The sequence below is a fragment of the Loxodonta africana genome, chromosome 2, assembly GCF_030014295.1.
Source record: "Loxodonta africana isolate mLoxAfr1 chromosome 2, mLoxAfr1.hap2, whole genome shotgun sequence".
Taxonomy (NCBI): domain Eukaryota; kingdom Metazoa; phylum Chordata; class Mammalia; order Proboscidea; family Elephantidae; genus Loxodonta; species Loxodonta africana.
Genome location: NC_087343.1, coordinates 211,957,166 through 211,985,145, shown reverse-complemented (window position 1 = coordinate 211,985,145; position 27,980 = coordinate 211,957,166). Strand labels below are relative to the sequence as shown.

The following is a 27,980-nucleotide window of genomic DNA, read 5'->3' as shown; positions in this document are numbered from 1 at the left end:
TGGCACATGGGGTGGGCCATGCCAAACCAGATTGGAGGGGCTAGAGGGCAAGAATGCAGCAATCACGGCCTCTACTTTATGGTGCCAGGGGAACTAGACCATGGGGGAGGTGGTGACATTGATGGGAACGCTTCTGTCTGGACATCCTGGGTCAGGGCAGGGTATGCAGGGACATGTCCCACCAGGTGGGGCCTGCAGACACTGGTGATTGGCTGCTCTGGGTCACAGCAGTGCATGAGGCTTGTCTCCTAGCCATAGTCTGCATACACTCAGCAGAGGCAGCACAGGTTACAACCCTGCCTACCATGGGGTGGAACAGCTACAGGGTCTCAGCCAGGCCCCGGTAAGGATGTACGCTTTCCAGGTCTGACGTGAAAGACCTCTCTGTGGCCATTGTGGGCCCTGCGGAGAGCCTTTTCTGTACAAGAAGCTCAGGCTGCAGTGGACCACCTTTTGTGAAAAAAAGACAATTTTCATTTTCCTCACGTCAATTACTGGGGTGTTGAGGCAGAGGTGTGGGCTGGCAAAGTTCCAGAATGTATGCATGAGTGTGTGTGTGTACAGGAGCGAGAGAAAGAGAGATGCTGGGGGAGGGGGAGCAGAAGAATGAAGAGATAGGGACACCCCTGCAGGAAGCACGGAAGGGGCACTGTTGTCATCCACACTCCCCTGACTTCACACCTTCAGTGAACTACTGCCACCATTTATCAAAATAATATTTATTGAGTGCTTACTCTACATAGCCAACTGCTCCAGACCCTGGGGATATAATGTCCCTGGGCTTTCAGGGAACTTGCAGAGGGGCAGACAACAGAAAAGTTAGCAAACAAGTGCTTTAAGACCACAAAAGAGAATGATGTGAGAGAAGTGGGGGGTGGCAGAGAGAGACTGTCTGTGACTACTTTCATAGGGTGATGAAGGGTCTCTGAGTGTCCATCTGAATGATGAAGAGGAGCCAACCAACCATTACGAGAGTTGGGAAAGGACTTCACAGGGAGAGGAAACCCCAGGTGCAAAGGACAGACAGAGGCAACCGACTCCTCGGCTTGGCCTTTCTCCTCCCCAGCCTCAGGCTGACAGCTTGATCACACTGCTCCTGCCTTCTTGACCCCATGCTCTGCCTGACTAACTTCCATTTGCCTTTGCTAGAGCCTCTGATTGGTCCCCCTCTTCTCTTAGCTTTAGTAGGGCCCCTGTCTGACCTCGACCACAGCACTCATCACCCCAGGTGGGATTCACTTGTTGACTGATGGCCTTCCTCCCTCTCACCTGAGTGCTACGTCTACAACCCAGATCTGACTGTGTATGCCCCAGCTCAGAAACCTCCAGTGGCTTTCCATCACCTCCGGGACAAAGCACTAACTCCTCATCAAGCGTGGCCTACAAGCCTAACCACCCTTCTGGCCTCACCTCCTCTTTCCCTCTCCCCCATGTGCCTGCCTCACCCATTCTGCATTACACCCTCTTTCCCGAGTGACGGTTTAAAAATATGTCCACAAAATCTTTCATTCTCCTCTTTTCAAGGGGTGGAATTTAATTCCTCTCCCCTTGAGACTGGACCTGGTGACTCTCTTCTAACAAAGAGTCTGATGGAAATGACGGTGTGTGACTACTGAGACGGGGTCATAAAAGGCACTGCAGTTTTTTCCTACTCTCTCAGATCTCCTGCACTGGGGAAAGCCAGCTCCATGTCATAAGGACACTCAAGAGGTCTACATGGTGAGAAACCGAGGCCTCCTGCCAACAGCCATGTGGGCGTGCCATCTCAGAAGCAGATTTCTAGCCTGAGTCGAGCCTTTGGATGACATCACCCTTGGCTGACAACTGACTGCATTAGAGACCCTAAGCCAGGACCACACAGCTTAGCTGTTCCTGAACTCCTAACCCACAGAACTATGAGATAATACACAATTGTTGTTTTAAGTGCTAAGTTCTGAGGTAATTTGCAACAGTGCAATTAATAATGAAAACACCCCACACGGTATGAAATAATGGAAGCTTCTGGGTTTAAACATTTGCTGAAAAATATTTAATTTTTTATGTTTGTCCCACTGAAACCCTAAGCTGTCACTCATCAGCCAGTTGGCAGGGCTGTTCTCTGTGGTGCTCCTGTGTCCTTGCACACACTATCTTCTCTGCTTGCAATGCCTCTCGCACGTTGTCCTTCCATCAAGCTCCTCATGACCTTCCCTCCTCCCATTCCACCCTGCCCCCCCCTCCCAGATTGGTGCCTGCTCTGTGACCTCACGAACCCTATACATGGCTCTGACATGGCCACATGGTCCCTGATGGCTCAGAGGTCTGCCAACACCCCACCTGCCCATGGGGGCAGCAGAGGGCCAGGTACCCAGAAAGTGTCACTGACGAGCCCTGTCAACTGGCTGGTGAGCCACAGCTTAGGGTTTCAGTGGGATGAGTGTAAAAAATTACATATTTTTCAGCAAATATTTAAACCCAGAAGTTTCCATTCTTTCATCCAAATTATGGGAAAGCATGAGGAATTGTCGATAAGGAGCCTCATTTTACTCTGTCCCAACAAAGTGGACAAGGGGCCGGCCTACCTGAATCAGAGCAAGCACTTTGTCCTGTACAATGGTGGGAGGGTTGTTCTTGGGAGAGATGATTTTGACCAGCACACTGTCGATGAAATCACGGTTAGCCACAAGGATGTGAAATCGGTGGCCACAGTTCTTCACACATGTCTCCAGCACCTGGTGTAGGGAGAAAGCGCGAGAGGTCACCACCACCGTGGGAACCAGATTAGCAATGGGCACTGGGGAGGGCAGCTGGTCTCCACTACCCCTTTTGTTTTCCTCCAGATCTTCCTTCTGACACATCTCCTCCAGAGTCACAACTAGAAGAAATTCCCATACTCCACACCGGTCCTGCCTCCCAGGGATGACAGCAGCCCCTTGCTGACTGAAGTCTCCTATCCCTGCACAATAATCAAGCAATTAATTGGTAATGGAGGTACTAGTTTTGCATGAGAAGGATGCCATGTTTTAATGGGATCAAAATGACTGAGCCAGGCCCTGAAAATTAGCATATTAACTCCTCTCTCCAGACCTCTGGGTATGAGGCAGTAGCCAATGGAACACAGGCTCTGTCACCAGAGGAGGCTGCTGTGACAGCTTCAATTACCTAGTGAGTTATTGGCCCTTGTACGTGAAGAAGCAAACACACACATACACACCTCACATACCTCCACAACCCTGCTTCTGCAACTAAAACTGGCAACCACAGAATATTTTCCACCTTTGATAAATGGTTTGCATGTCCTCAGTCGCCAGGAAGCTTTAAGGTTGGTGTTTAATTCGAGCCCTGCCTGCTCCTCCCTGTCTAGAAAAACGAGTTATACAGGCCTTCGAAAGTCATTACAGTGGAGAGATCCCAACTCAGAGCAGCCCTATAGGATGGAGTAGAACTGCCCCATAGGGTTTCAAGATTAAACCTTTACAGGAGCTGACTGCCACATCTTTCTCTCGCAGAGCGGCCAGTGCATTCAACTGCTGACCTTTCTGTCAGCAGCTGAGTGCTTAACCATTGTACCACCAGGGCTCCTCACACAGGCCTTAACCCCTCAGAAAAGTGCAGTACATGTGGGTCCTGGCCAGACAGTGAGTATGGCTATGAGCCTCAGCTCTGCGGCTTCCTCCCTGTGGCCCAGGACCAGTCTCTCTGAGCCTCAGCTTCCTCAACTCATCTGTAAAACCAGCACAATGGCTCCTCCCTTACAAGGCTACTGAGAGGATGAGGAAGAACGTGCTTAAGATACCTAGCAGGGCACCCTACGTATGGGACTAGCATTACTATTACTGCTATTCAGAGAGCTGCCAATACACTCAAGCCTGGGGATGGACAGCTCACTTCACCTGCAGAACAGATGAGATGCAGCCTGGAATTCAGAGCTACCAACTGGGAGGGTTTCTCTAGTTTCAAACACAACTCTCTGAACTCATATGACTACCTGGCCCTTCCCACCTTTGCCACCAGTGCCACAGTTGGCTAGCGGGGAATGCTTCCTTGGAGGACATCAGCAGCAGCACTGAACATCTCTGACTGCTTCAGTTATTCTCACTTGCCCACAGATATGACCACTGATCCATTTATACAGCCATCCCTCAGGGCTGGACTTGCAAGACCTGGCCTGCTCTAATTTGTTGAGGCCTGGCTATAATGGCTGGAAAACAAAGTCCAGGCTATGAAGGAACCAGCTTTCACTCCTCACAGTGACCCTGTGGGGGCTATGGAAATGAACCAGAGGTGTTCTTCCTGACCTCAAAGAGCATAAAGTCATCCTTCTTTCTAACGTTCTCTAAAACCCTCCTCCCAATGTTACCTAAGCAGGCATGAGCGGGCTGTGTGGCCGAGGGGTTGGCAGGAAGCGTGCTTTATTTTGTGAGGGGCAGATAAAAAGGGAAGGACACAGGGCTGGAGAGGGAAGGCACATGTGGTGGGAAGGAGAACTAGACAAAGAGGAGCAGAGGGCTGAGGGCTGAGCAGACTATGGGCTGCGCCTGCCTCCACCCGCAGAGCAGCAGGGGCCAGTGTGCATGCCTCACCTTGAGGGGTCACACCCTTCACTTTTCCTGAGCTGCAGACTTAGAAGCCTGTATGTCCCAGCCTGCCCTCTGAGGTTCAGATACGCAGGCGTGAGAATGCCACAGACAGCAGCGGCAAGTGATACAGAGTGGCCCAAAACCCAGCAAAGCAGGAGGTGGGGAGGTGCTCCCTCTGCTGGTGGGGCCCCTCTGCCTGAGGAGACCCAGTGGCCTACTTCCATGACCCTGCCACTAAAGGCCCTAGGCAAATCTGCCCCAGAGGATTGTGGGGTATGAAACCCACAGCAGCAATTTTCCAGAAAGAAACCAAAACCTAAAAAGTAAGCAAAAGGGGCCTCTAAGCAATCAGGAACAGTCATTTCAAGTCTATACACTAAAGCCCAAGCAAGAGCCCCTCAGGACCTCTTATTAGATAAATACTAACAATCCGGGTGGGCACAGTTAAGAAGTTTCCAGAGGCCTACAAGAAGCAGGACTGAGAGAGACTAATAGGTTATGAGAAGACAAAGCCAGAGAAATCACAAGAAACAGACATGAGACCTTGCAAAGTATACCAGGCTGGGCCCATTCAGCACAGGGACAGTGGCTCTGCACATTTCCAAAGTTCCCCATGAGCATCACTGGGTTTGCAGCGGAGACCTGACCCATCAGGAAGGTTAAACGATGCCTGTGGTGCTCTGAGGTAGAAGGCAGTAAGCATACAGTCCATTCTAGAAGGCATCCCACCCAGTGTGGCTACCATGATGCTGGGTGCATAGAGAGGTACATTGTCCACACCAGGAAAGGCTTCCCTCCCGTGTTAATACTTGTTCTCTGGTGGCTGAATTATTGGGAGCAGTTCATGTGGACATCACGCTGGATTTAGTGAACGCCTTGGCTCAAATTCTGAGGAAAAAAGCTTTCAACTCCCTATTTCTCTACTGGCCTTTTCTCCTTTATTTTTCCAATCCCAATTCCCTGGCACAGAAAACTGTCCTATTAAGTCCTAGGTTTTTATGTGGGCAAAAAATCCAAACAGTTTCTCTGCTTTGAAAGGAAGCGTTTTATATCAGTTTGGGATAAGTAACCCACTATTCCAACCTGTCAGAGAGGCCAACACGCAGACCTGTCACAGTCTGTGTGGTAAGAAAGCACCGTGACCCAGACTTTGTCACATGTTGGAAACAACACCGTAAGTCATCCTTTTCATTTTCTGCCATCTTAAGAAACAGCAAAAAGCTGGTCTGGTCCTGCAAGGAGCCACTTGGCAGACCTCAGGAGCCTCTGTAGCTATGATTACTTTCACTCCACGTGACAGGCTATCTGTGATGGCAATTCATGGCTTGGTAACTTCCCAGCTGGGCAAACCCCAAGACCTCTCTGAGTCTTGGTTTCCTCATTCTTACGAGGGGGGTGGGGAAATCTATTCTGTAAGGTTGTAAGCATCTGCTCTGACATCTTAGAAGCTCGGCACAGCCTCTAGCCCCACTCAGTAGCATTTTTCTGACGAATGCTGACACCTCCAGTAGCTACTGGCCCTGGTCAGAGCTGGCTTGAGGGCAGAAGGGGAGCCACGGCCAGGTCTTCAGCTTCTCAGTTCTGCTGGTGTACATTTACTGAGATGTGCTCACACCTGTTTCAGAGGAGGGCAGGGAAGCTGAGCCACAAAGCTGTACTGAGCACTTGAAGCACCCGCATTGAGCCCAGGCACTAGCTGCAGCTCCCGGAGGCTGTGCTGAGTAGACAAAGGGAAGGCCCTGTGAACGGACAGGGCAGGTAGGCTGGGTCTGCCCAGATGTTTCCCCACACCCTGGGAACTGCAAATGGTCAACACACTCAGCTGCTAACTGAAAGGATGGCGGTTCAAGCCCACCCATGGGCACTTGGAAGTAGGCCTGGCAATCTACTTCTGGAAAATCAGCCACTGAAGACCCTACAGAGCTCAGTTCTACTCTAACACCCACGGGCTCACAGTGAGTCAGAGTCCACTTGTCGGCAACTGGTAAAATAAACCATAGTCCCCAAGCCCGGGAGAGCAGCACTCACAGTTAATGCCAGCATCACTTCTCTGTAGTTCCGGTTCCCGTTGAGCCGCTTCTTTAGGGCTCGAATGGCATCCTTTGGCCTAGGGAGAAGGATATATTAAGATCCCTTCAAATTCCACTTTGGGGAACTGTGGGTACAATGAGTTCCTTTATGTGGCATTTTGCCTCCATTCTTTGGAAAAACAGCTTGGGAGATTTTTCTCCTGAACTGTGAGTTGTTGTTACCTTTGTTTGCCCTAGTTCTTTGGAGACGCAACTTGGGGGACCTGCAAGGTTGCTTTCTTTTCCAGAGGACTGTTACTTTTGCCCAGGGGAAAGTGTTTCTGCAGGCAGAAAATGTTACTTTTGTATAAGACCTTAGTTGACTGACATCTCACCAATAAGTGGAGATTGGTTGAACTGTGGTCTGGTGAGGGAAGCCCCACCTTGTAAATGAGGATTGAGTTATATAAATAGCTGAAGATCAGAGGTTTTCAAGGCCTCCTAGTTCATAGGAGCCAGGAGGGGAGTGTGTCCTTTGGGACATGGAAGTTCCTTCCAGGCCTGGTTAAAAAAATGTGGAGCTGAGAGAGCTGTCAGCTAGGAGCTGGGCTGATAAAGTGAAAATGCGGCAGCTGAGAGAGCTGCTGAGGTTTACACCTGGGCTGGCAGAAGTACAGAGCCACGTGGGAGCAGAGCAGTCCTGAGGCTGCTACACTGGCTATACCTGGGCCAGTTAGCAGCAGAGAGGCAGAGAGTGGAGAGGCCCGACAGCGAAGGGGCCTAATGGCAGAGAGGGTTGACAGTGGAGAGCTGCTGATAGGAGAACAGCAGCTGAGAAAGCTGAGTAGGCTGCTACACTGGCTATGAGCTGAGCCAATTAGCAGCAGAGAGGCTGATGGCGGGCAGCCTGATGGTAGATAGACTGGTGGTAGAAAGGCCAATGACAAAGAGGCCAGCATGGCAGATAGGGCAGCCACCCAGCAAAGAAGCCATGCCCACTGATCACTTGAGGAGGGCTGTGGGCTGGCTGAGAACAGTCTTAGAGCTGTTCCAGCAGAGAGCTTATCTTCTTTCTACATGAGCCTTTTTGCTCTGAGAGCTATCCTGGTCAGAAGCTGTTCTATACCGAAGAAGAGAGTAATGTCTCCATTTAGGGACCCATCCAAACTTTGACTATGTGCCTCCTGATGCTGATCCCAAGTTGTTCCTGTTACTTCCAAGTTGATCGCGATCTTGGGTTGTAGCCTGTTACCTTCCTAATAAACCACATAACTGTGAATATGGTCTGTGAGTTCTGTGTGGCTGTTGCAATGAATCACTGAACCTTGCAGAGAAAAGACTCCCATAAGGGGGAGTGGCTGATGTTACTCAACTGAGGTCCGTGCCCTGGAGCAATTGAACCTACAAAACATACTCCAAATCAGAAAGAGAGAGAAAGTTTATTAGGAGGTGACACCAATAGGAAGTCTGGCAGCAATGCAGGCTGTTTTTATGGAGTCCGAAAAAGCAATTTCTACATCAGAACTTATATATCAGCTTTGCAAGAATTACAGTGTCTTCAAGTATGTAGCCCACAGATGGTCCAGATGAGTATACATCATAAGACAACCACAAGAAACTCTTTATCAGGCTAAAAGTATGCATGCCGGACATCTGGACTTGGCTAGTGGAACTGGCCTGCCAAGTTTACTCTAACTGAGATAAGGAACAAGAAGAAAGTTACAGACCAAAAGCAACAGGCAGGCTTCCTAGCTGTCTGCCACCTTGCAGGCTGAAGGCCATCTCCCGAGAGAACAAAGAAAAGGAGACCAAGGCCGCAAGAGCCGAGAAGGCCCCATACCCCTTTGGAAAGAGTCCAGTGCCACTGGTGTAATAAAGGATGTTGTGAAAGTAAGAGTGTACAAAATACCAAGCAAAAGAAAAAAAGCTTACAGGTTACTTAGACTATCATGATGGTGTTATTTATGTCAAGCTCTCTAACGCCCCACTATGAAAAAGAGAAAACATGTCGTGAAGCACTGGGGTCATACCGATGTCAGAAATAATGCAGAAGTAGGAAGGTGGACATATACCTGACCTCTGCCCCACAGGAACCAGCTTTGTGCTGATCCTGATTCTTATCCCTAATGAATTTAGACAATATGTTATGCTACATCATATCTACAGATTCACTCCTGTTTGTTTGAACTAGCACATATATAAGGTTATTCACTGAGGCACTATTTGTCATTGAAAAAGAATGGGAACAGACTAAGTGTCCATCAACAGGGAACAGGTTAGAGTAAATTATGGTACATCCACACAATGGAATACTATGCAGCTTCACAAAAGAATAATGGCACAACTTATGCACCAATATGGGACAAACTCAAAGATCAGTGACTAAAGGAATATGCTGCACAGTGTATCAAGTATGGTACCCTTCTGAGTCGTAAAATGAAAAAACAAACTGGCACATAGCGCACATGCCAGTAGAAGGATGGAAAAATTTCTGGAAGGGGGTCTAAGAACCTACTAACACTGGCTGTCCTGAGGAGAGGGCAGGGAGGCAGGTTGGTCACTGGATTGCCTTGTTATATTACACTCAAGTGTCATTTATTCAAAACAAGAACTAGCGCGCTAGCAGGTAGCACATTGAGAGATTTTTTTTTTTTTTTTTCCAGAGAAACCACAAAAGAGACACAAAGGGAGAGGTCTGAATATTCTTAAGTCTGAATATTCATTTTCTCCTGGAATCCACAGAATCGCTCCCTCTTAAGTGGACAAACTTAAGTGAGCCTACTTAAAGCTAAGGAGTCATGTGCTTAAGGTGATAGATCTCATGTGGATCCCAGAGAAAATCTTGTAGAATCATAGGCAGCTCCCAGCTTACAAACGGGCTGTGTTCAAGAGCTCATTCATAAACTGATTTTTTGAAACTCAAAATGCATTCTTTTTTTTCCCCGAAGTTTTATTTATTTTACTGTTGTTGAGAATATATACAACAAAACATACACCAGTTCAACAGTTTCAACACGCACAATTTAGAGACATTGATTACCTTCTTCGAGTTGTGCAACCATTCTCACCCTCCTTTTCTGAGTTATTCTTCCCTCATTAACATAAACTCACTGCCTCCTAAGGTTCCTATCTAATCTTTTGCTTTGCTGTTGTCATTTTGACCCCATATAGTTCTTAAAAGAGCATACTGTCTTTTTTGCTAGTTAACTGAAACTACTGTTTGGTGTTAGGAAGACCTCAGGGTTTATTTTTGGTTTAATGTTTAAAGATTATCTCAGGGCAATAGTTTTAGGGTTCATCCAACCTCCATAGTTCCAGAAAGTCTAGAGTCCGTGAGAATTTGAATTCTGTTCTGCATTTTTTCCCTTTTGATCAGTATTCTTCTATGGAATCTTAGATCAAAATGTTCAGTCATAGTAGCTAGGCACCATTCAGTTCTTCTGGTCTCATGGCAAAGTAGGCAGTTGTTCACAGGTGCAATTAGCCTTCCATATCTTTCTCCTACTCCTGACTTGCCTTCTTACTCTGTTTGTTGCTCCAGGTGAATAGAGACTAATTGTTGTGCCTTAGATGGCTGTTTGCAAGCTTTTAAGACCCAAGGTACTACACAACAAACTAGGAGGTAGAACAGAAGCATTAAACACATTAGCAGGCCAATTAACTGGGATGTCCCATGAAACCATGACCCTAATCCTACAAACCAAGGAACCAAATCTCATGAGGTGTTTGGTTGTACATAAGCAGCCACAGCATATATATATATATATATACATACACATATATATATATACATATAGTGGTTTTTGTAAATATATCTGTCATACAATTTTTGCCAATTCAGCTTTTTACAGGTGTACAACTTATTGACCGAAATTACATTGATCAGCTCTGCAACCCTACCCTTAATTAAGGCAATTTTTGCACCATGGCTAGCCCCCCTTTTTCTCTCCTCCCTCCCATCCCTGGTAACCACTAATAAACTTCAGTCTCTATACATTTGCCTTTTCTTGAATTTATATGTAAGTGAGGGCATATAATATTTACCCTTTTGTGACTGGCTTATTTTGCTCAGCAGAATATCTTCAAGCTCCATCCATACTGTAGCACATATCAAGACTTCATTTCTCCTACCGCCTGAACAGTATTCCACTGCACGTATGTACCACATTTTGCTTATTCATTCATCTGCTGGTGGTCATTTAGGTTGTTTCCACCTTTTGGCTATTGTGAGTAGTGCTACAGTGGACAGTGGTATGCTAGTCTCTTTTTTAGTTTCTGCTTTCAAGTCTTTTGTGTATATTCCTAAAAGTGGAATTGCTGGATCACATGGTAGTTCTGTTTTTAGTTTTTTGAGGAACTGCCACAGTGTTTTACACAACAGCTGTACTATTATGCATTCCCACCAGAAATGGATAAGGGTTCCAATTTTCCCACATCCTTGCCAACATTTGTTAATTTTGTTTTGCTTTTAACCTTAGCCATCCTAGTGGGGGTGAAAAGGTAACTCATTGTGGTATTGATTTGCATCTCTCTGATAGCTAATGAGGCTGAGCATCTTTTCATGTGTTTGCTGGCCATCTGAACATTCTCTTTGGTGAAATGTCTATTCAAGTCCTTTGCCCATTTTGTGATTGGGTTATTTGTCTTACTGTCGTTAAGCTAAGTTATTGGTTATCGGATTCTTGTCATATGTATGGTTTCCAAAGATATTCTCCCAGTAGGTAGCTTGTCTTTTCACTTTTTTGGTAAAGCCTTTTGATGAATGTTATGGACTGAATTGTGCCCCCCAAAATACGTGTCAACTTGGCTAGTCCATGGTTCCCAGTATTTTGTGGCTGTCCACCATTTTGTGATCTGATGTGATTATCCTATGTGTTGTAAATCCTAACCTCTATGATGTTAATGATGTAAAATCAGAGGCGGTTATATTAATGAGGCAGGACTCAAAACTATAGGATTAGGTTGTATCTTGAGTCAATCTCTTTTGAGATAGAGAGAAGCGAGCAGAGAGGAGAGGGACTTCATTATCACCAAGAAAGAAGTACTGGGACCACAGTACGTCCTTTGGACCCAAAATCCCTGTGTTGAGAAGCTCCTAGTTCCAGGGGAGGATTGATGACAAGGCCTTTCCCCCGGAGCTGACAGCGAGAGAAAACCTTCCCCCTGGAGTTGGCGCCCTGAATTTGGACTTGTAACCTACTAGACTGTGAGAAAATAAATTTCTATTTGTTAAAGCCATCCACTTGCGGCATTTCTGTTATGGCAGCACTAGATGACAAAGACACGGGGTGAATTGTGTCCCCAAAACTCCTTGTCATCAATCTTCAAACAATAGAAAAAAAAATTTTATCAAGCAAACAACAATCAAACAAGAACAGGTGTGGCAACATTAATCTCTGACAAAATAGACTTTAAAGAAAAATCCACCACAAAGGATAAAGAAGGACACGATATAATGATTAAAGGTCAATAGACCAGGAGGACATAACCATAATATATATTTATGTACCCAAAGACAGGGCTCCAAAATACATAAAACAATCTCTAACAGCATTAAAAAAGAGAAATAGACAGCTCCACAATCATAGTAGCAGACTTTAATATACTACTTTTGGTGAAGGACAGAACACCCAGAAAGAAGCTCAATAAAGGCACTGAAGATCAAAATGCCACAATCAACCAACTTGATCTCATAGACATATACAGAACACTCCACCCAAAAGGAGCCAAGTATACTTTCTTTTCCAATGCACATGGAACATTCTCCAGAATAGACCACATATTGTGCCATAAAGCAAGCCTTAACAAAATCCAGAGCATCCAAATATTACAAAGCATCTTTTCCAACCATAAGGCCATAAAGTTGAAATCGATAATGGAAACGCAAAGAAAAAAATCGAACACATGGAAACTGAACAACACCTTACTCAAAAACTACTGGGCTACAGAAGAAATTAAGGATGGAATAAAGAAATTCATAGACTCAAATGAGAATGAAAACACATCCTACCAGAACCTTCGAGATGCAGCAAAAGCAGTGCTCAGAGGTCAATTTATAGCAACAAATGCACACATACAAAAAGAAGAAAGGGCCAAAATCAAAACATTAACCCTACAACTCAAACAAACAGAGGGCAACAAAAGAAGCCCTCAGGCACCGGAAGAAAGCACATAATAAAAATTAGAGCAGAGTTAAATGAAATAGAGAATAGAAAAACATTGAAAGAGTTAACAAAAACAAAAGCTGGATCTTTGAAAGGATCAACAAAATCAATAAACCACTGGCCAAACTGACAAAAGAAATACAGAAGAGGAACCAAATAAGAAATGAGATGGGCAATATCACAACAGACCCAACTGAAATTAAAACAATCATAACAGAATACTATGAAAAACTGTCCTCTAACAAATTTGAAAACCTAAAGCGACAAATTTCTAGAAACACACTACCTACCTAAACTAACACAAAGAGAGGTAGAAAGGTAACTAAACCTATAACAAAAGAAAAGATTGAAAAGGTAATTAAAAAGCTCCCAATAAAAAAAAAAGCCCTGGCCCTGATGGCTTTACTGCAGAATTCTACCAAACTTTCAGAGAAAAGTTAACACCACTACTACTAAAGGTATTTCAGAGCACAGAAAAAGAGGGAATACTCCCAAACTCATTCTATGAAGCCAACATAAACCTAATACCAAAACCAGGCAAAGCCACCACAAAAAAAGAAAATTACAGACTGATACTCTCTCATGAACATAAACGCAAAAATCCTAAACAAAATTCTAACCAAAAGAATTCAACAACATATCAAAAAAAAAATTTACCATGACCAAGTGGGATTCATACCAGGTATGCAGGGATGGTTCAACACTAGAAAAACAATCAAGGTAATCTATCACATAAATAAATCAAAAGACAAGAACCACATGGTCTTATCAATTGATACTGAAAAGGCATTTGACAAAGTCCAACACTCATTCATGATAAAAACTCTCAGCAAAATAGGAATAGAAGGAAAATTCCTCAACATAATAAAGAGCATTTATACAAAGCCAATAGCCAAGATCATCTTAAATGGAGAGAGTCTGAAAGCATTCCCCTTGAGAACGGGAACCAGACAATCATGCCCTTTTTATCACCGCTCTTATTCAACATTGTCCTAGAAGTCCTAGCCAGAGCAATCAGGCTAGAAAAAGAAGTAAATGGCATCCAAATTGGTAAGGAAGAAGTAAAGGTATCTCTATTTGCAGATAATATGATCTTATATCCAGAAAAGCCCAAAGAATCCACAAGAAAACTACTAGAACTAATAGAAGATTTCAGCACAGCATCAGAATACAAGATAAACATACAAAAATCAGTTGGATTCCTCTACCCCAGCAAAGAGAACTTTGAAGAGTGAATCACCAAATCAATACCATTACAATAGCCCCCAAGAAGATAAAATACTTAGAAATAAATCTAACCAGAGACATAAAAGACCTATACAAAGAAAACTACAAGACACTACTGCAAGAAATCAAAAGAGACCTACATAAGTGGAAAAACATACCTTGCTCATGGATAGGAAGACTCAACATTGTGAAAACGTCAACTCTACCCAAAGCGATCTGCAGAAGCAATGCAATCCCAATCCAAATTCCCATGGTATTTTTTAATGAGATGGAGAAACAAATCGCCAACTTCATATGGAAAGGGAAGAGGCCCTAATATATGAAGCATTACTGAAGAACAAAGTGAGAGGCCTCATACTACCTGCTTCTGACCCTATTATACTGCCATGATAGTCAAAACAGCCTGGTACTGGTACAACAACAGAAACACAGACCAAAGGAACAGAATTGACAATCCAGATACAAATTCATCCACCTATGAGCAGCTGATATTTGACAAAGGCCCAATGTCAGTTAAACGAGAAAAAGACAAGTCTCTTTAACAAATGGTGCTGGCATAACTGGATATCCATCTGCAAAAAAATGAAACAAGACCCATACCTCACACCATGCACAAAAACTAACTTGAAATGGATCAAAGACCTAAAATATAAAAAATGATAAAGATCATGGAAGAAAAAATAAGGACAATGCTAGGAGCCCTAACACATAGCATAAACAGAATATAAAACATTATTAATAATGCACAAACACCAGAAGAGAAACTAGATAACTGGGAGCTCCTAAAAATCAAACACTTATGCTCATCAAAACACTTCACCAAAAGAGTAAAAAGATAACCTACAGACTGGGAAAAAAAATTGGCTACGACATATCCGATCAGGGTCTAATATCTAAAATCCACAAGATACTGCAAAACCTCAACAACGAAAAGACAAATAACCCAATTAAAAAATGGCAAAGGATATGAACAGACATTTCACCAAAGAAGACTTTCAGGGGCTAAAAGATACATGAGGAAATTATCAGGATCATTTAGCCATTAGAGAAATGCAAATCAAAACTACAATCAAAGCTAGCAATTAAGGCTAGCATTAATCCAAAAAACACAAAACAATAAATGTTGGAGAGGCTGTGGAGAGACTGGAACACTTATACACTGCTGGTGGGAATGTAATGGTACAACCACTTTGGACATCAATTTGGCACTTCCTTAAAAAGCTAGAAATAGAAGTACCGTATGATCCAGCAATTCCACTCCTTAGAATACATCCTAGAGAAATAAGAGCCGGCACACGAATAGATATATGCACACCCATGTTCACTGCAGCACTGTTCAGAATAGCAAAAAGATGGAAACAACCTAGGTGCCCATCAACAGTCAAATGGATAAATTATGGTATACTCACACAACGGGATACTATACAACGATAAAGAACAACAATGAATCTGTGAAACACCTCATAACATGGATGTATCTGGAAGGCATTATGCTAAGTGAAATCAGTCAGTAGTGAATGGACAAATATTGTATGAGACCACTATTATAAGAACTCAAGAAAAGATTTAAACACAATGAAAACATTCTTTGATGATTACAAGCGTGGAGAGGAAGAGAAAAGGGTATTCACTAACTAGACAGTAGGCAAGAATTATCTTACGTGAAGGGAAAGACAACACACAATACAGGGGAAGTCAGCAAACTGGACTAAACCAAAAGCTAAGAAGTTTCCTGAATACAACCAAACACTTTGAGGGACAGAGTAGCAGGGTCCAGAGTCTGGGGACCATGGTTTCAGGGGACATCTAGGTCAAATAGCATAACAAAGTTTATCAAGAAAATGTGCTGCATTCCACTTTGGAGAGTGGCGTCTGGGGTCTTAAAAGATAGCAAGTGGCCATCTAAGATGCATCAATTGGTCTCAACCCACCTGGAGCAAAGGAGAATGAAGAACACCAAAGACACAAGGAAAACATGAGCCCAAGAGACAGAAAGGGCCAGATAAACTAGAGACTCCATCAGCTTGAAACCAGAAGAACTAGATGGTGCCCAGCTACCACCAATGTCCGTCATGACAGGGAATACAACAGACAGTCCCTTACAGAGCAGGAAAAAAGTGGGGTGCAGAACTCAAATTCACATAAGAAGACCAGGCTTAATGTCTGACTGAGACTGAAGACCTAGACTAAAACCATTTCCAAAGCCAACTCTTCAGATAAAGATTCGACTGGACTATAAGACATAAAATTATAGTCGTGAAGAATATGCTTCTTAGTTCAAGTAGATACATGAAACTAAATGGGCAGTTCTTGTCCAGAGGTGAGATGAGATGGCAGAAAGGGACAGGAGGTGGTTGAATGGATATGGGAAATGCAGGGTGGAAAGGAGGAGTGTGCTGTCACATTATACAGAGAGCAACTAGGCTCACATAACAATGTGCGGATACATTTTTGTATGAGAAAATAACCTGAGCTGTAAACTTTCACTGAAAGCACAATTAAAAAAAAAAAAATCAAACCATGCATTGCATTGGGCAAATCTGCAAAACAACTCTTTAAAATGTTAAAAAGCAAAGATGTCACTTTAAGGACTAAGGTGTGCCTGACCCAAGTCATGGTGTTTTCAATCGCCTCCTATGCATGCAAAAGCTGGAAAATGAATAAAGAAGACTGAAGAAGAATTGATGCCTGTGAATTATGGTGTTGGCAAAGAATGCTTAATATACATACCATGGACTGCCAGAAGAACGAATAAATCTGTCTTAGAAGTACAGCCAGAATCCTTCTTAGAAGCAAAGATAGCAAGACTTTGTCTCACATACTTTGGACATGTTATCAGGAGGGACCAGTCCCTGGAGAAGAACATCATGCTTGCCAAAGCAGACGGTCAGCAAAAGAGAGGAAGACCACCAAAGAGATGGACTGACACAGTGGCTGCAACAAGGGACTCAAGCACAACAATGATTATGAGGATGGCGCAGGACCAGGCAGTGTTTCGTTCTGTTATAGATAGAGTCACTATGAGTCGGAACCTAATAACTAACACACATATATTTATGACTGTTAAATCTTCTTGATTAATTGGCCCTTTTACCACTATATAATGTCCATACTGGAAACCCTGATGGAATAGTGGTTAAGTGCTACAGCTGCTAACCAAAAGGTCTGTAGTTGAAATCCACCAGGTGCTCCTTGGAAACCCTGTGGGACAGTTCTACTCTGTCCCGTAGGGTCGCTATGAGTCAGAATTGACTCGATGGCAATGGGTTTTTTTTTTAATGTCCATATTTATCTCTTCGGATAGATTTTGTCTTAAAGTCTACTCTTCCTGATATTAAGAGTGCCACTTAGCTCTCTTTTGATTATTATTTACATGGAATATTTTTTCCATTCTTTCATTTTCAACCTATTTGTGTCCTTTGGTTTAAGGTGTGTCTCTTGTAAACAGCATATAGTTGGACTGTGTTTTTTTAATTCATCCTGCCACTCTCTGCCTTTTGATTGGAGGAAATACATTCTTCCTTAAATTCCTGTTACTGATATAAGATTCCCAGTCAGACCCACTAGCCCCTTAAGTTCACCTATTATGTGCAGCCCTGTGTCTAATGTGTTATCTCATTTAAATTATTCTAACCCAGTGTCATAGGTTGAGTTGTATCCCACAAAAATGTCTGTCAACTTGGCTAGGTCATGAGTCCCAATGTTGTATGACTGTCTACCATTTTGTCATCTGATGTGACTTCCCTACGTGTTATAACTCCTATCACTATGATGTAATGAGATGGATTAGTGGCAGTTGTATCGATGATATCTACAAGATTAGACAGTCTTAAGCCAATCTCTTTTGAGATATAAAAGAAAGAAGTGAGCAGAGAGACATGGGGAACCTCATACCACCAAGAAAGCAGTGCCAGGAGCAGAGTGTATCCTTTGGACCTGATGTTCCTGTGTTGAGGTGCTCCCAGACCAAGGGAAGGCTGATGACAAGAACCTTCCTCCAGAGCTGACAGAGAGAAAAAGCCTTCCCTTGGAGCGGCACCCTGAATTCGAACTTCTAGCCTCCTGGACTGTGAGAGAATAAATTTCTCTTTGTTAAAGCCATCCACTTATGGTATTTCTGTTATAGCAGCACTAGATGGCTAAGAAAACCTGGATTCAACAAAATTATGGGACTAAGAGTGACCCTAAAACATAAAGCTCCTAACCCTTAATGTCCCATAATCCTGCACTCTGGGGAGCCCCAAGTCTGGCCACAGGCCAACCCTTTATACTCTACAGGTGGACTCCAGCCTTCCACTGATTGTATATCAATCTAGCTGGTCTTTCCTAGGTTAAATATTTATTATTTATTTATCAAATGAAAAAGTCCTTTCAGTTGTGTGTGAGAAAGCTGTGGGGAGAAGGAGACTCTGCCAATCAGCCCAATTTGGACAGAAATACACAAGAGCAAGGCGAGGCTTCTGGAAGAAATTAAAAAATAGCCCAGTCATCTATTTTCTATTACCAACTTGAAACATGGCTGCCCTGCAGGAATTTTTGGCTCCTGAGTCAAAGGGAACAGGCCCCTGCCAAGTGTGTCTGCAGTACAGCTGCAGCTTCCAAACAGGGATGCTGATTTCTACAAATAGGGGGCCTGACAGACTCCAATGTGGGGACTGTTGTGGGCCTGCACTGGTGAAAGTCAGTGGTGACTGGCTGGAGCAGGTATTGATTTCCTCCCTTTCAAAAGCTCTGCCAAGCCATGGTCAGCCTGCCCCGCAGCTCCAGTCCCTCTCAATCCAGTCCCACTCCTCCCTTCCTGAACTGCCACAGGGCAGAAGCTGGGCACGGCCTGCATTGCTGAATCACTTGTGGCTTGCAGGGTGTCAGCACGCTGGGGGCTCTCCCCAGTGTGGGGTGATGGTGGCAGCAGGAACCAGAGAGTCAGCAGGCACCGGGTGAGATGCAAGATGAAAATATATCCCTGGGAAGTATTGCTAGAGCGTGACTGGGTAAGCACAAACGCAAGTATTTGTCTCTCTCCCTGGGGGAGATGCTTCCGAGAGGAGGATCAAAGTCATGTCAGAGGAACTGCAATGTTTCCAGAAGCAGCAGCAGATTAGAGAGAGCGGAGCTGGAAGCCAGGGAAAGGGAAGAATTGAGAGTCATGAGCCAAGATGGAGCACAGGAAAAAGGACCAGGAGGAAATGACATGTGTGCTGGCGCTAACGCCACACTTCTCTCGGGTGAGATCAGGCCTCTCGCGCAGGCCCGGGCCCAGGCCTGGCTGCTGTGTCACCTTCAGCCTCATCTGCTAGTACCCTTCTGCAAAGTCTCCTCCCACTCCAGACACACAAAACCTTCTTTCCAGCCCTTGTTATGGCTCCACACCTCAGCCTCTGTACCTTTTGCCCTTCAGCTATACAACTGCTGCTTCTGAGAAGTGTTCTCCTTACTAGCTCCCAGGAGGGCATGGCCACCCCTGGGCTCCCACATCATCCTGGATCAATCTACCAATCAATCTCTCGCTGTCTCAGCTTTTATCCTGCGCTACTTTATCCATTTACGCCTCTGTTTTTTTTTTTTTTACCCTCCTTCTAGCTTAGAGGTCAGAGTACAGACAATGATCCGGGTCGGTAGATCCACTTCAGAATTTCCTGGGAAGCAAAGACCAAATTCACATGCTTGTGCCCTAAACAGGCAGGTCTGGGGTGCAGCCTGGCAGACAGATTCTAAAGCCAGGTGTTCCTGGCTAATGGCAAAGAGTCCAGGGCATGAGGGACTGCCACGCGAGGCCTCCGGCACCAGAACTCCTCAGGCCGGAAGGATAATGAGGAGGAAGGTGGCCCCAGCTGTGGATGTCAGGGAAAGCCCTGGGAGGGCCTGAGGTGGCCCATCAAACCTGCGCCCACTGGGACCACAGCCTCCCAGAAGGAAGCTCTGCAGGAGTAGAGACGTGCAGGTAGCGTTTCAGTGCAGGCATCAGGTTTGCGTCCTGCATCTGCTACTTCCTACTGTGCTGTGAGGCCGTTAGCAGAGGACTCAGCATCTGGGCCTGTTTCCCCATTTAAAAATGGGCTGTTGGGGGCTGCATGAGAGGATGAAGTCCAGCTCGGCCTGGCGCCTGCTAAGTGCTCAGAGGATGGCAGACAGGCTCAGGGCAGTGGGCCACAGAGACCATTCCTCAAGGAGGACGCCACAGAGAGCCCTGCAAGTAAGAGTTATGAAGTAAGTCATGGACCATGGAAGACTTTAAAGGATAAACAGCAAATCCATGTAGATAATATGAACATACATATAGCCAGAAACTTTCTATATATTTACTCTTTTATCCTTACAACAATCCTATGAGACTCTTTTATAAATGAGGAAACTGAGGCACAAGAAGATAAAGGAACTCACCTAAGGTCACCGACCAAGTGAGCACTGGACCTAGGATCCCAGTCCAGGCCAATGGTGGCAGGTTCCTGCCCTGTCCACTGCACCACACTTCCTATGTGCTTGTTGCAGGCACTGGCCTCCAGACTGCGGTGCCTACCTTCCTCCCTGCCACCCCTACTTCACTTGGTGGGTGCCCTCGTATCCTGCAAGACTCCACTTAGGTGTGTCCTCCTCGAAGAAGCCTTTGCCACTGACCAACAAAGGCTGGCTGGCTGCCGGCACCAGAGTTTCTCTCTGGAGCTTTATATAGTTTCTCTCTCATAGCGCTTGTCACGTGTGTCAGGACTGTGTTTACACGCCTGCATTCCTCACCAGACTATGAGTTCCCTAGGGACTTCATTCACCACTTAACAAACCCTTATCAAGAGCCAAATAAGAACATCCTGTGGTAGGCGCTGGGGATAAAATGGTGAGTAAAGCAGGTAGAATTCCTGCCCTCATATGCACTCACAGTCTAGTGAGGGCTGAGGAATGAGTCAGGCCCTACCAAGCATCAGGCAAATGGAAGTTTAGACTGTGAGAAGCATCGGTATAACACAGGGAGTTATGAGAAAATGTAACGGTGCGCTTGTCCAAATTGGGAGAGGGCATCAGGGTAATGAGACCCAATGAATGATGGGAACTGGGGGTGGGGAATGAAGGACCACCAGGGGCAAGCCTTGATGCATGTGGGTGGGGGTGAGTCCCCAATACTGAGCTGAACTTGTGGGGCTTGTTCTCCCACTTTGGGGAGACAGTTGACAGTCACCCCATAGGCGAGGCACCGATAGAAAATCCCCTGGGAATCACTAAGGTATTCTCACTCAAACATACAGGGACAGGGAGCTGGGACCACGTTAGGAACAAGGTGTAACCAGGCCTTCTGTGGCTGGACAATTTGAAAAGAAGCTCCTCAACTCTAGAAGATGGAAGACTCTTTGAAATGAGGAAGCTCCTGGGCTCCTGGCCTTCCTGCCCTCAGCCATATAGCTATTTGAGCAACTCACCAGAAAAGAATGTATCTGTATACTCGAATTTGTAGAGCACTTCAAACTGGGTAAGGGAAGCGAGAAATTCAAGGAGTAGAAAGATCAATGGGGCTGCAGGGCGAGAAAAAGGAGGGGCCCAGAACAGGGTTGAAGGGGCCTGGGTTGACCATGCAGGTCTGGGGAGGCACTGAAGGCCTGTGATCAGTGCAGTATTTTGAGGAGTTCTGAGTGTTTAGGAGGCACCTCTGGCTGCTGCGTGGAGAATGGCTGCGGGGCGCGTAGCCATACCACCTCTGGGACACAGCCTGGCCTTTTGCACACAAGCCCAGAAAGAATGCTCTTTCTACCCCAACACCTCACTGACCTCTCCAGCCCTGGCTCCAGGCACCTCCTCTCCCCACTCTCTCCCTCTCCATCCCAGACTGCTGTATTCCTCAACATGCTGGCTCTTTTCATGCCATCCTCTTCCTTCCATCCTTGATCTTGACACCCTGGAGCCTGCTAAACACTAGTGGTATTCAATCAACATTGTCTGGATGACTGGATAAATGAGTGATGTCTGAGGTGGACAGGAAGAAAAAAGGAACCCAAGGAAATCTGAAGGAAGATGACCAATCTGAGCCCAGTCCTTCCTTTATTAAAAAATGCAGTCCTCAACAACTATGACTATTTGTGAAATCACATCTGTGTGCCAGGCACCAGGCTGATTACCCGTATTTAGAGAGCAGAAATACACCATTGTTCACAGAAGACCCCAAAGCTTGTATCTCTAGGGCAGGCCACCGCTGCAAACTCGACTCATCCATCCAAACATCATCTTGTCAACATCTCTACCTGCAGGCTTAAGAGGCACAGCAGATTTCACAGGTTTTAACTGAACCTCTGATTTCCCTACCCCAGCTTCCTCTCCCATGGTCGTCTCCATCTCAGGAAATGGCTTATCTATTCTTGTGGCTGTCTAGGCCCCAGACCCCTGGCATTATTCTTCATTCTCTTCCCTCGGGCTCCACAACACAAATCCCATTGACTCTACCTTGCAAATAGAACCTAAGCATTTCTTACTCTCTACCATTACCATTGTAGGCCACCATCACCTGACACCTGGACTGCCCTAATAACCTCCTAACTGGTTTCCCAGCTTCTGCTCTGGCTCTGCCCCCACCAGGCAATGCTGAACACAGCAGTCAGAGTGTTTTTAAAACGAAGGTTAGCTCATGCCACTTCTCTGCTCAGATCCTCGGATGGATTCCCCTCTCACCCAAAGGAAAAGCCAAAGTCCTTCCCATGCCCTCAAAGCCTGAATTATCTGGGTCTCCATGCAGCCTCTGACCTCAGCTCTCTCACTCCACTCCAGCCCCACTAGCCTCCTCGCTATTCCTCAAACATACCAGGCACCCTCTGTCCCAGGATTTGTGTGCTTGCTGTTCCCGCTACTCAGAAAGTTCCTCCCTCATATAATCTTCATGCCTCACTCCCTTCCCTCCTTCAAGTCTTTATTCAAAGCCACCTTCTCAGTGAGGCTTTCCTTGGTTACTCTACTGGAAATTGTTAACTCCTGGCCTGTCCCCTCCTCCAGACTATCAGCTCCCCGCAGGCAGGGGGATTGCTGGTCTTATTCACCACTGTGTCCTCAGCACTTACAGTAGGGACCAGCACAAGGGGGTCTCTCAACGATTTGTATACATGGCAAGGCTAGTAAGTGACAGTGCCAAGAGGCAAACCCAGGGCTGCCCAAAGCCAAAGCTGTTCCCCTCATCACTCTAGAGATGTTTAAGAGGACATGACCACAGTAGGTAAGTAAAGTTTTTATGGTGTGGGCAGTGGGCTAAAGACAGACCAGTTTGGAAGAAATACAAATACAGTATAGATAAAATGTAGAAGAGGATATGGTAAAGTAAAATAAAAACACAAGCAATAAAAGAACGGATGCAGCAGAGCTGGAATGCAAGGGGACGACTGGGGGTAGCTGTGTCCTCCATGACAATAAAAATGCCATACACGTCCCTTTCTCCCTCCCTGTCTTCCCACGCCTGGGCATCCTCTCTCCTGACTCCTGAGGCTCTGGTCCAGCAAACCATACAAGTGAAGGGGAGGCAGAGGCTGGGGAGGAGAGGGAAAAGGAAATGATGATTTGGCTGCTCAGATTAATTATCACTGGGGACCGAGTAACTAAGCAACTTCATTTCCATGTGTGACTAAAAGCAGGTCTATTAAAGAGGTCATCATTGCTCTAATTCAAGAGTGGGACAGAAAGGGAAAGATAATTGAGACTGTCAGTTTATTAAATGCCAAAGTGAACAGATTAAAAAGGAAGCACCTAACACCCTTAAGACTGACGGGCTTTGGGCCACACCAGAGAGCTGACAGAGGCTTAGCAGGAGGAGGAGGTGGGAGCGGCACGTACCCTTCCTCCGTCTCGTTGATGATGTCGCAGATCTCCATGTTCAACGTCCAGTCCTCACTTTGCAGGGAGCCATCTGTGGCCTTTTCTGTGAAATCAGAGAGAAAACCAGTTTACAACTCCCCTGGAATGAGGGCCCTGATGGAAAGCCGGAAGAGGCCAGAACCGACAGAACCGTTCTGGGGGTGCTGCTTTCACAAGAGAACACCCAGACAGAGACTGAGGCCTGAGGCCCAGTGTCATAACACTGCCATTCACTCACCAAACTCTGGGCTGAAAAGCTTACAACAGGCCTAAGCCATCAAAAATCACTCCAAACCTGAAGCTGTTATTTCAGAGCCCACAGACTCTGGAGCCAAACTACCTGGGTTAAATACACACTCCTGCACCTATAGGGCTTCAAACTGGATCGTTCTGGTTTTAACCCCTGCTGTGAATTTGTATTTCTGACAAGTTCCCAGGAAGCTACACATTAGAATCACCTGGGGAATCTTGATAAAATGTAGATTCTGATTCAGTATATCTGGAGTGGAAATGCAAATTCTCAGCAGGGAACTTGTTAGAAATGCAAATTCTCAGCATATTCAAACTGGCTAGAAACCCTAAGCACCTACTAGCTGTTGACCTCGGGTAAGTTACTTGAGTGCCTTGGCTTTTGTAAACTAGTGACAATCACAGTACCAACCACATAGTTCATATACATATGCATATACACCTGCTCCTCACTTATTGATTATCTTGTTATCTGACATTTTGCATTTACAACAATAGTAAAAAACCTACTATTCCATTATTTTGTACATTAATGACATATATCTGGCAGTAATGAATGCCTTGGTGTGAGGCAAGAGTAACACTGCCTGTGATGGTTATGTGTCATCTCAGCTGGGCCATGATTCTCAGTGGTTTGGCAGTTATATAATGCTGTAATTTGGCAGCTATGTAATGACAGTCATCCCGCGTTTTGTGATCTGATGTGATCATCCTCCATTTTCAGGTAATGCCAATTTTCAAATAACAACCTGATCTTTGGAACCTAACCGTGTCAATAAGTGAGGGGCAGGTGTACAGCCCTTGAATCGAGCCTGGTCCAGGATGCATGCTCTGCTGTCATCATTCTTCAAAATCAGCTTTAGTAGTTGCAAGATACATTCTGGACCAGGAGCAGGGAAAGGGGCAACACTTAATGAGCCACCACCAAGCACGGTGCTGGGTGCTTCATGTACTTTATTTACTCCACAAAATGATCCCCCACACTTAAAAAGAAGAAAATTGAAGCTCAGAAAGGCTGGATCACTCACCCGAGATCACATAGTTGAACTGGAGGCACCAATAACTGATCACAGGTCTGTCTCTAAAGGCTGGATGTTTGCATGACACTGCCCATATCCTAGCAAAACCGGAGTTCAGATCTGAAGTTGAGATCTTAGATAAATTCTAAAGCTCCCATCTTAACTGCACAATTCATGAGAGGGTTAGCACCACCATTTTAACAGAAGCTTAATATAACTCATATTTCTACTGATAGTCAAATAATAAAATAGATGACCTCTGTATATGCTGAAAGTATTCTTATTTTGGAGTCCCTGGGTGGCACAAATGGCTAAGCGCTCAACCACTAGTTGAAAGGTTGGCAATTCAAACCCACCTCAGTAGATAGGCCTGGCAATCTGCTACCAAAAGGTCACAGCCGTGAAAGCCCTACGGGACAGTTGTGCTCTACACACATAGGGTCGCCATGAGTCGGAATCAACTTAACGGCAAAACAACATACTTATTTTATTGTGTGCAACTACGAAGATGTGGTACTGCTTTTTACATAACTAGGACTCACACATCCAAGCAAAAACTATACTTAAAAGCTGTGACAACACAGTTACTCCAAAAGTATAGCTATAGCTGAAAATGTTTATGCAACAGCCTTCAGTCTGCATAAAAAGGCTTCACTGTTTTAACTGTGCCTGACTTGTTACCAAAGAGGACATATCCCCAACTTTTTCGCCCACATTTTCCATAAACAAAAGACTTGTGACTGCCTCGAAAAAGCAAAAGTCCTCAGATGGGACGGTCTGCCAGGTACAGAGGCAGTATTTGGTATCTGCCTACAAGAAGAGAAAAGTGCATGGGGGTGAAGGGGAGGCCTCAGAGGCTGTTAAGAGCAGGGCTTCAAACTGGTTCATTTTGGTTCTAATCGCCCACTAAGAATTTGCATTTCTAACAAGTTCCCAGGTGATGTTGATGTGCTGGTTAGGGACCAATTCCCAGAACCACTAGCAAAGCAGTGAGTCTCAAAATTTATTATATGTAAGTATCATCTGGGGATCTTGTTAAAATGTAGATTCTGATTCAGTATATCTGGGGTGGAAATGCAAATTCATAGCATGGGTTCCAACCAGAATGAACCAGTTCAAAGCCCTGGTTAAGAGCCAGTTGGTCCCAGAGAATACCTGAGCCACCCCATCTGCTCCCTAAACATGGAAAGAGAGATTCATTGATTTAAGCTGCAAAGCCACTAAGTAGCACACTGGGGCCTATAAAGCAAAATAGAGCCACCTGGGGAGGTGCGCGACATGGCTAGGAGGCTAGGGGCAGTGGCAGGCACCCAGGAGAAGAAAAGGCTGAGAAGAGAGGCTACAGGAAGGCTGGTGCGGCACAGGCACCAATCTCAGCCTTCCCACAACGGTCACTGGCAGGCAGTGGGCTCCCACTGCCCACAGGGTTTGCCCAGAGGAAGGGTAGTCCCACCTCTGGGAGACTGCAGAAAAGTTCCTGAGCTGGCCAGGCTTGGGGGTGGAAGGATCGACCCCTCCCGCCCACTACTCTTCCTGCCACGCTCTGTGGTCTCTGAACACCCCTCCCTTCAAGGTGACCACTCAGAAAAGGTCACTCACTGCTGGAGGTCACTTCTGACCATAGGTGGTATGTCTGCAACCTCCTCAGGAGGAAGCAGACCCTGAAGGCAGCAGCTCTGCCTGTGGGCCTGGGCCTGGGACCCTTCTGTGCCAGCACGTGGAGACGCTAGCCCGCCAAAGGGCCGTCCATGGCTGTTGCCCCTTCATAGAACAATCACGGCCCAGAATCTCATAGGGAAGAGAGTACCACCACTGCACTTTGCTAGGGCCACAGGGACATTGTCTTGGGAGTCTTAATAGAGGAAATATTAAATCAATGAAACCTCATTTCCAAGTTCAGTTTAGCAGCAGAATCCATTAACCTTATATTCACCCTCTCCCTCCTCTAATAATGCCGGGAAGGGGTTCAAAGGCATGGTAACTTATCCTCAGGGTCAGCACATTCTATTCAATTACAGGGTTCTAAGTATTCAAGCTAAAAGACGTCTACTCATTTTGATTATAAAGAACCAGACCAAAAAGAACATCTCTCTCTTTTTATTTTACCGAAAATGTCACACAACACAACCGTGGATATCTGGCTAAAACAGATGAAGGAAGTGAGGCTGATGGTGGAGCTCAAATCAGCTCTTATTTTTCTCTTTTCATAAATGAACTCTCAGCAAATGGGAACAAAGTTGTATCTGATTGTCCCCGGAACTGAGGCCACTCTGTGTGGTCTCCCTCACTTGCTTCTGTTCCTAGGACAGAGGAAAGCAAAGTTCAATGTCATTTCTGCTGTCCTGTAAATTGTCAAATCCTGGTGCAACTGCAGAAACAGCGCTCTAGGGAGCCATGGGGCCAGTCATTCCCAGCAGCCAGCCCTTGGGATAGATATCGGTCAAAACACCAGTGACTCTAGGTGCCAAGCTCTGACCTCTCAGAGGTCTCCAGTGATATACTAATAGAAAGGGGTAGGGGTGCGGGGCAGGGCCTGGGCAGGGCAGCCAGGGATTAGACTGTGCAGCCCTTCTGGACAGCCTTCCCTGAGCGGCCCCAGTTCCAGAGCAATCAGATACAGCTCACATTAAAGCTTCAGTGTGAGAGCAGCATTTAGGGCACTTCCTCCATTTAGAAAAGGATGCCTCCTGCCTGGGGTGCTGCCTGGGCCAAGCTGCCCTGCAGCCACAACACTGGCAGCAGTGAGCATGCTCCTGGGCAGGGCTTTTCTATCCTCCTGCAGTCTGGACTCCAAGGTGGTCCTGCTGGGTGGGGCCTCACAATTCAGCCGTTTGGAATCTCAGCTGCTGCTTTCAGTATTTTGATGTTAAATACAGTGACTTCAGAAGCAGCTGGCATCAGGAGGCAAAGGAGGGCTGGTGTTAGCATTTTGCATTCAGC

At 45.7% G+C, this 27,980-nt stretch overlaps 1 protein-coding gene across 5 annotated transcripts in view; it reads right to left on the bottom strand.

Moving 5' to 3' along the window:
* Window positions 1-27,980, bottom strand: part of TOM1L2 (target of myb1 like 2 membrane trafficking protein) — a 140,467-nt gene that overhangs the window by 44,828 nt on the left and 67,659 nt on the right. For 3 of the 5 annotated variants that reach the window (XM_010600227.3, XM_064279398.1, XM_064279395.1), the window contains exons 2-4: window positions 23,752-23,836; window positions 6,588-6,666; window positions 2,562-2,711 (exon numbers count right to left, since the gene is read on the bottom strand). In XM_010600227.3, coding sequence (XP_010598529.2) covers window positions 2,562-2,711; window positions 6,588-6,666; window positions 23,752-23,836 — 314 coding nt within the window. Of the gene's footprint in view, window positions 1-2,561; window positions 2,712-6,587; window positions 6,667-20,340; window positions 20,353-23,751; window positions 23,837-25,049; window positions 25,133-27,980 lie in introns of those variants that run through there. The other 2 variants (XM_064279396.1, XM_064279397.1) reach the window with 2 other exon arrangements.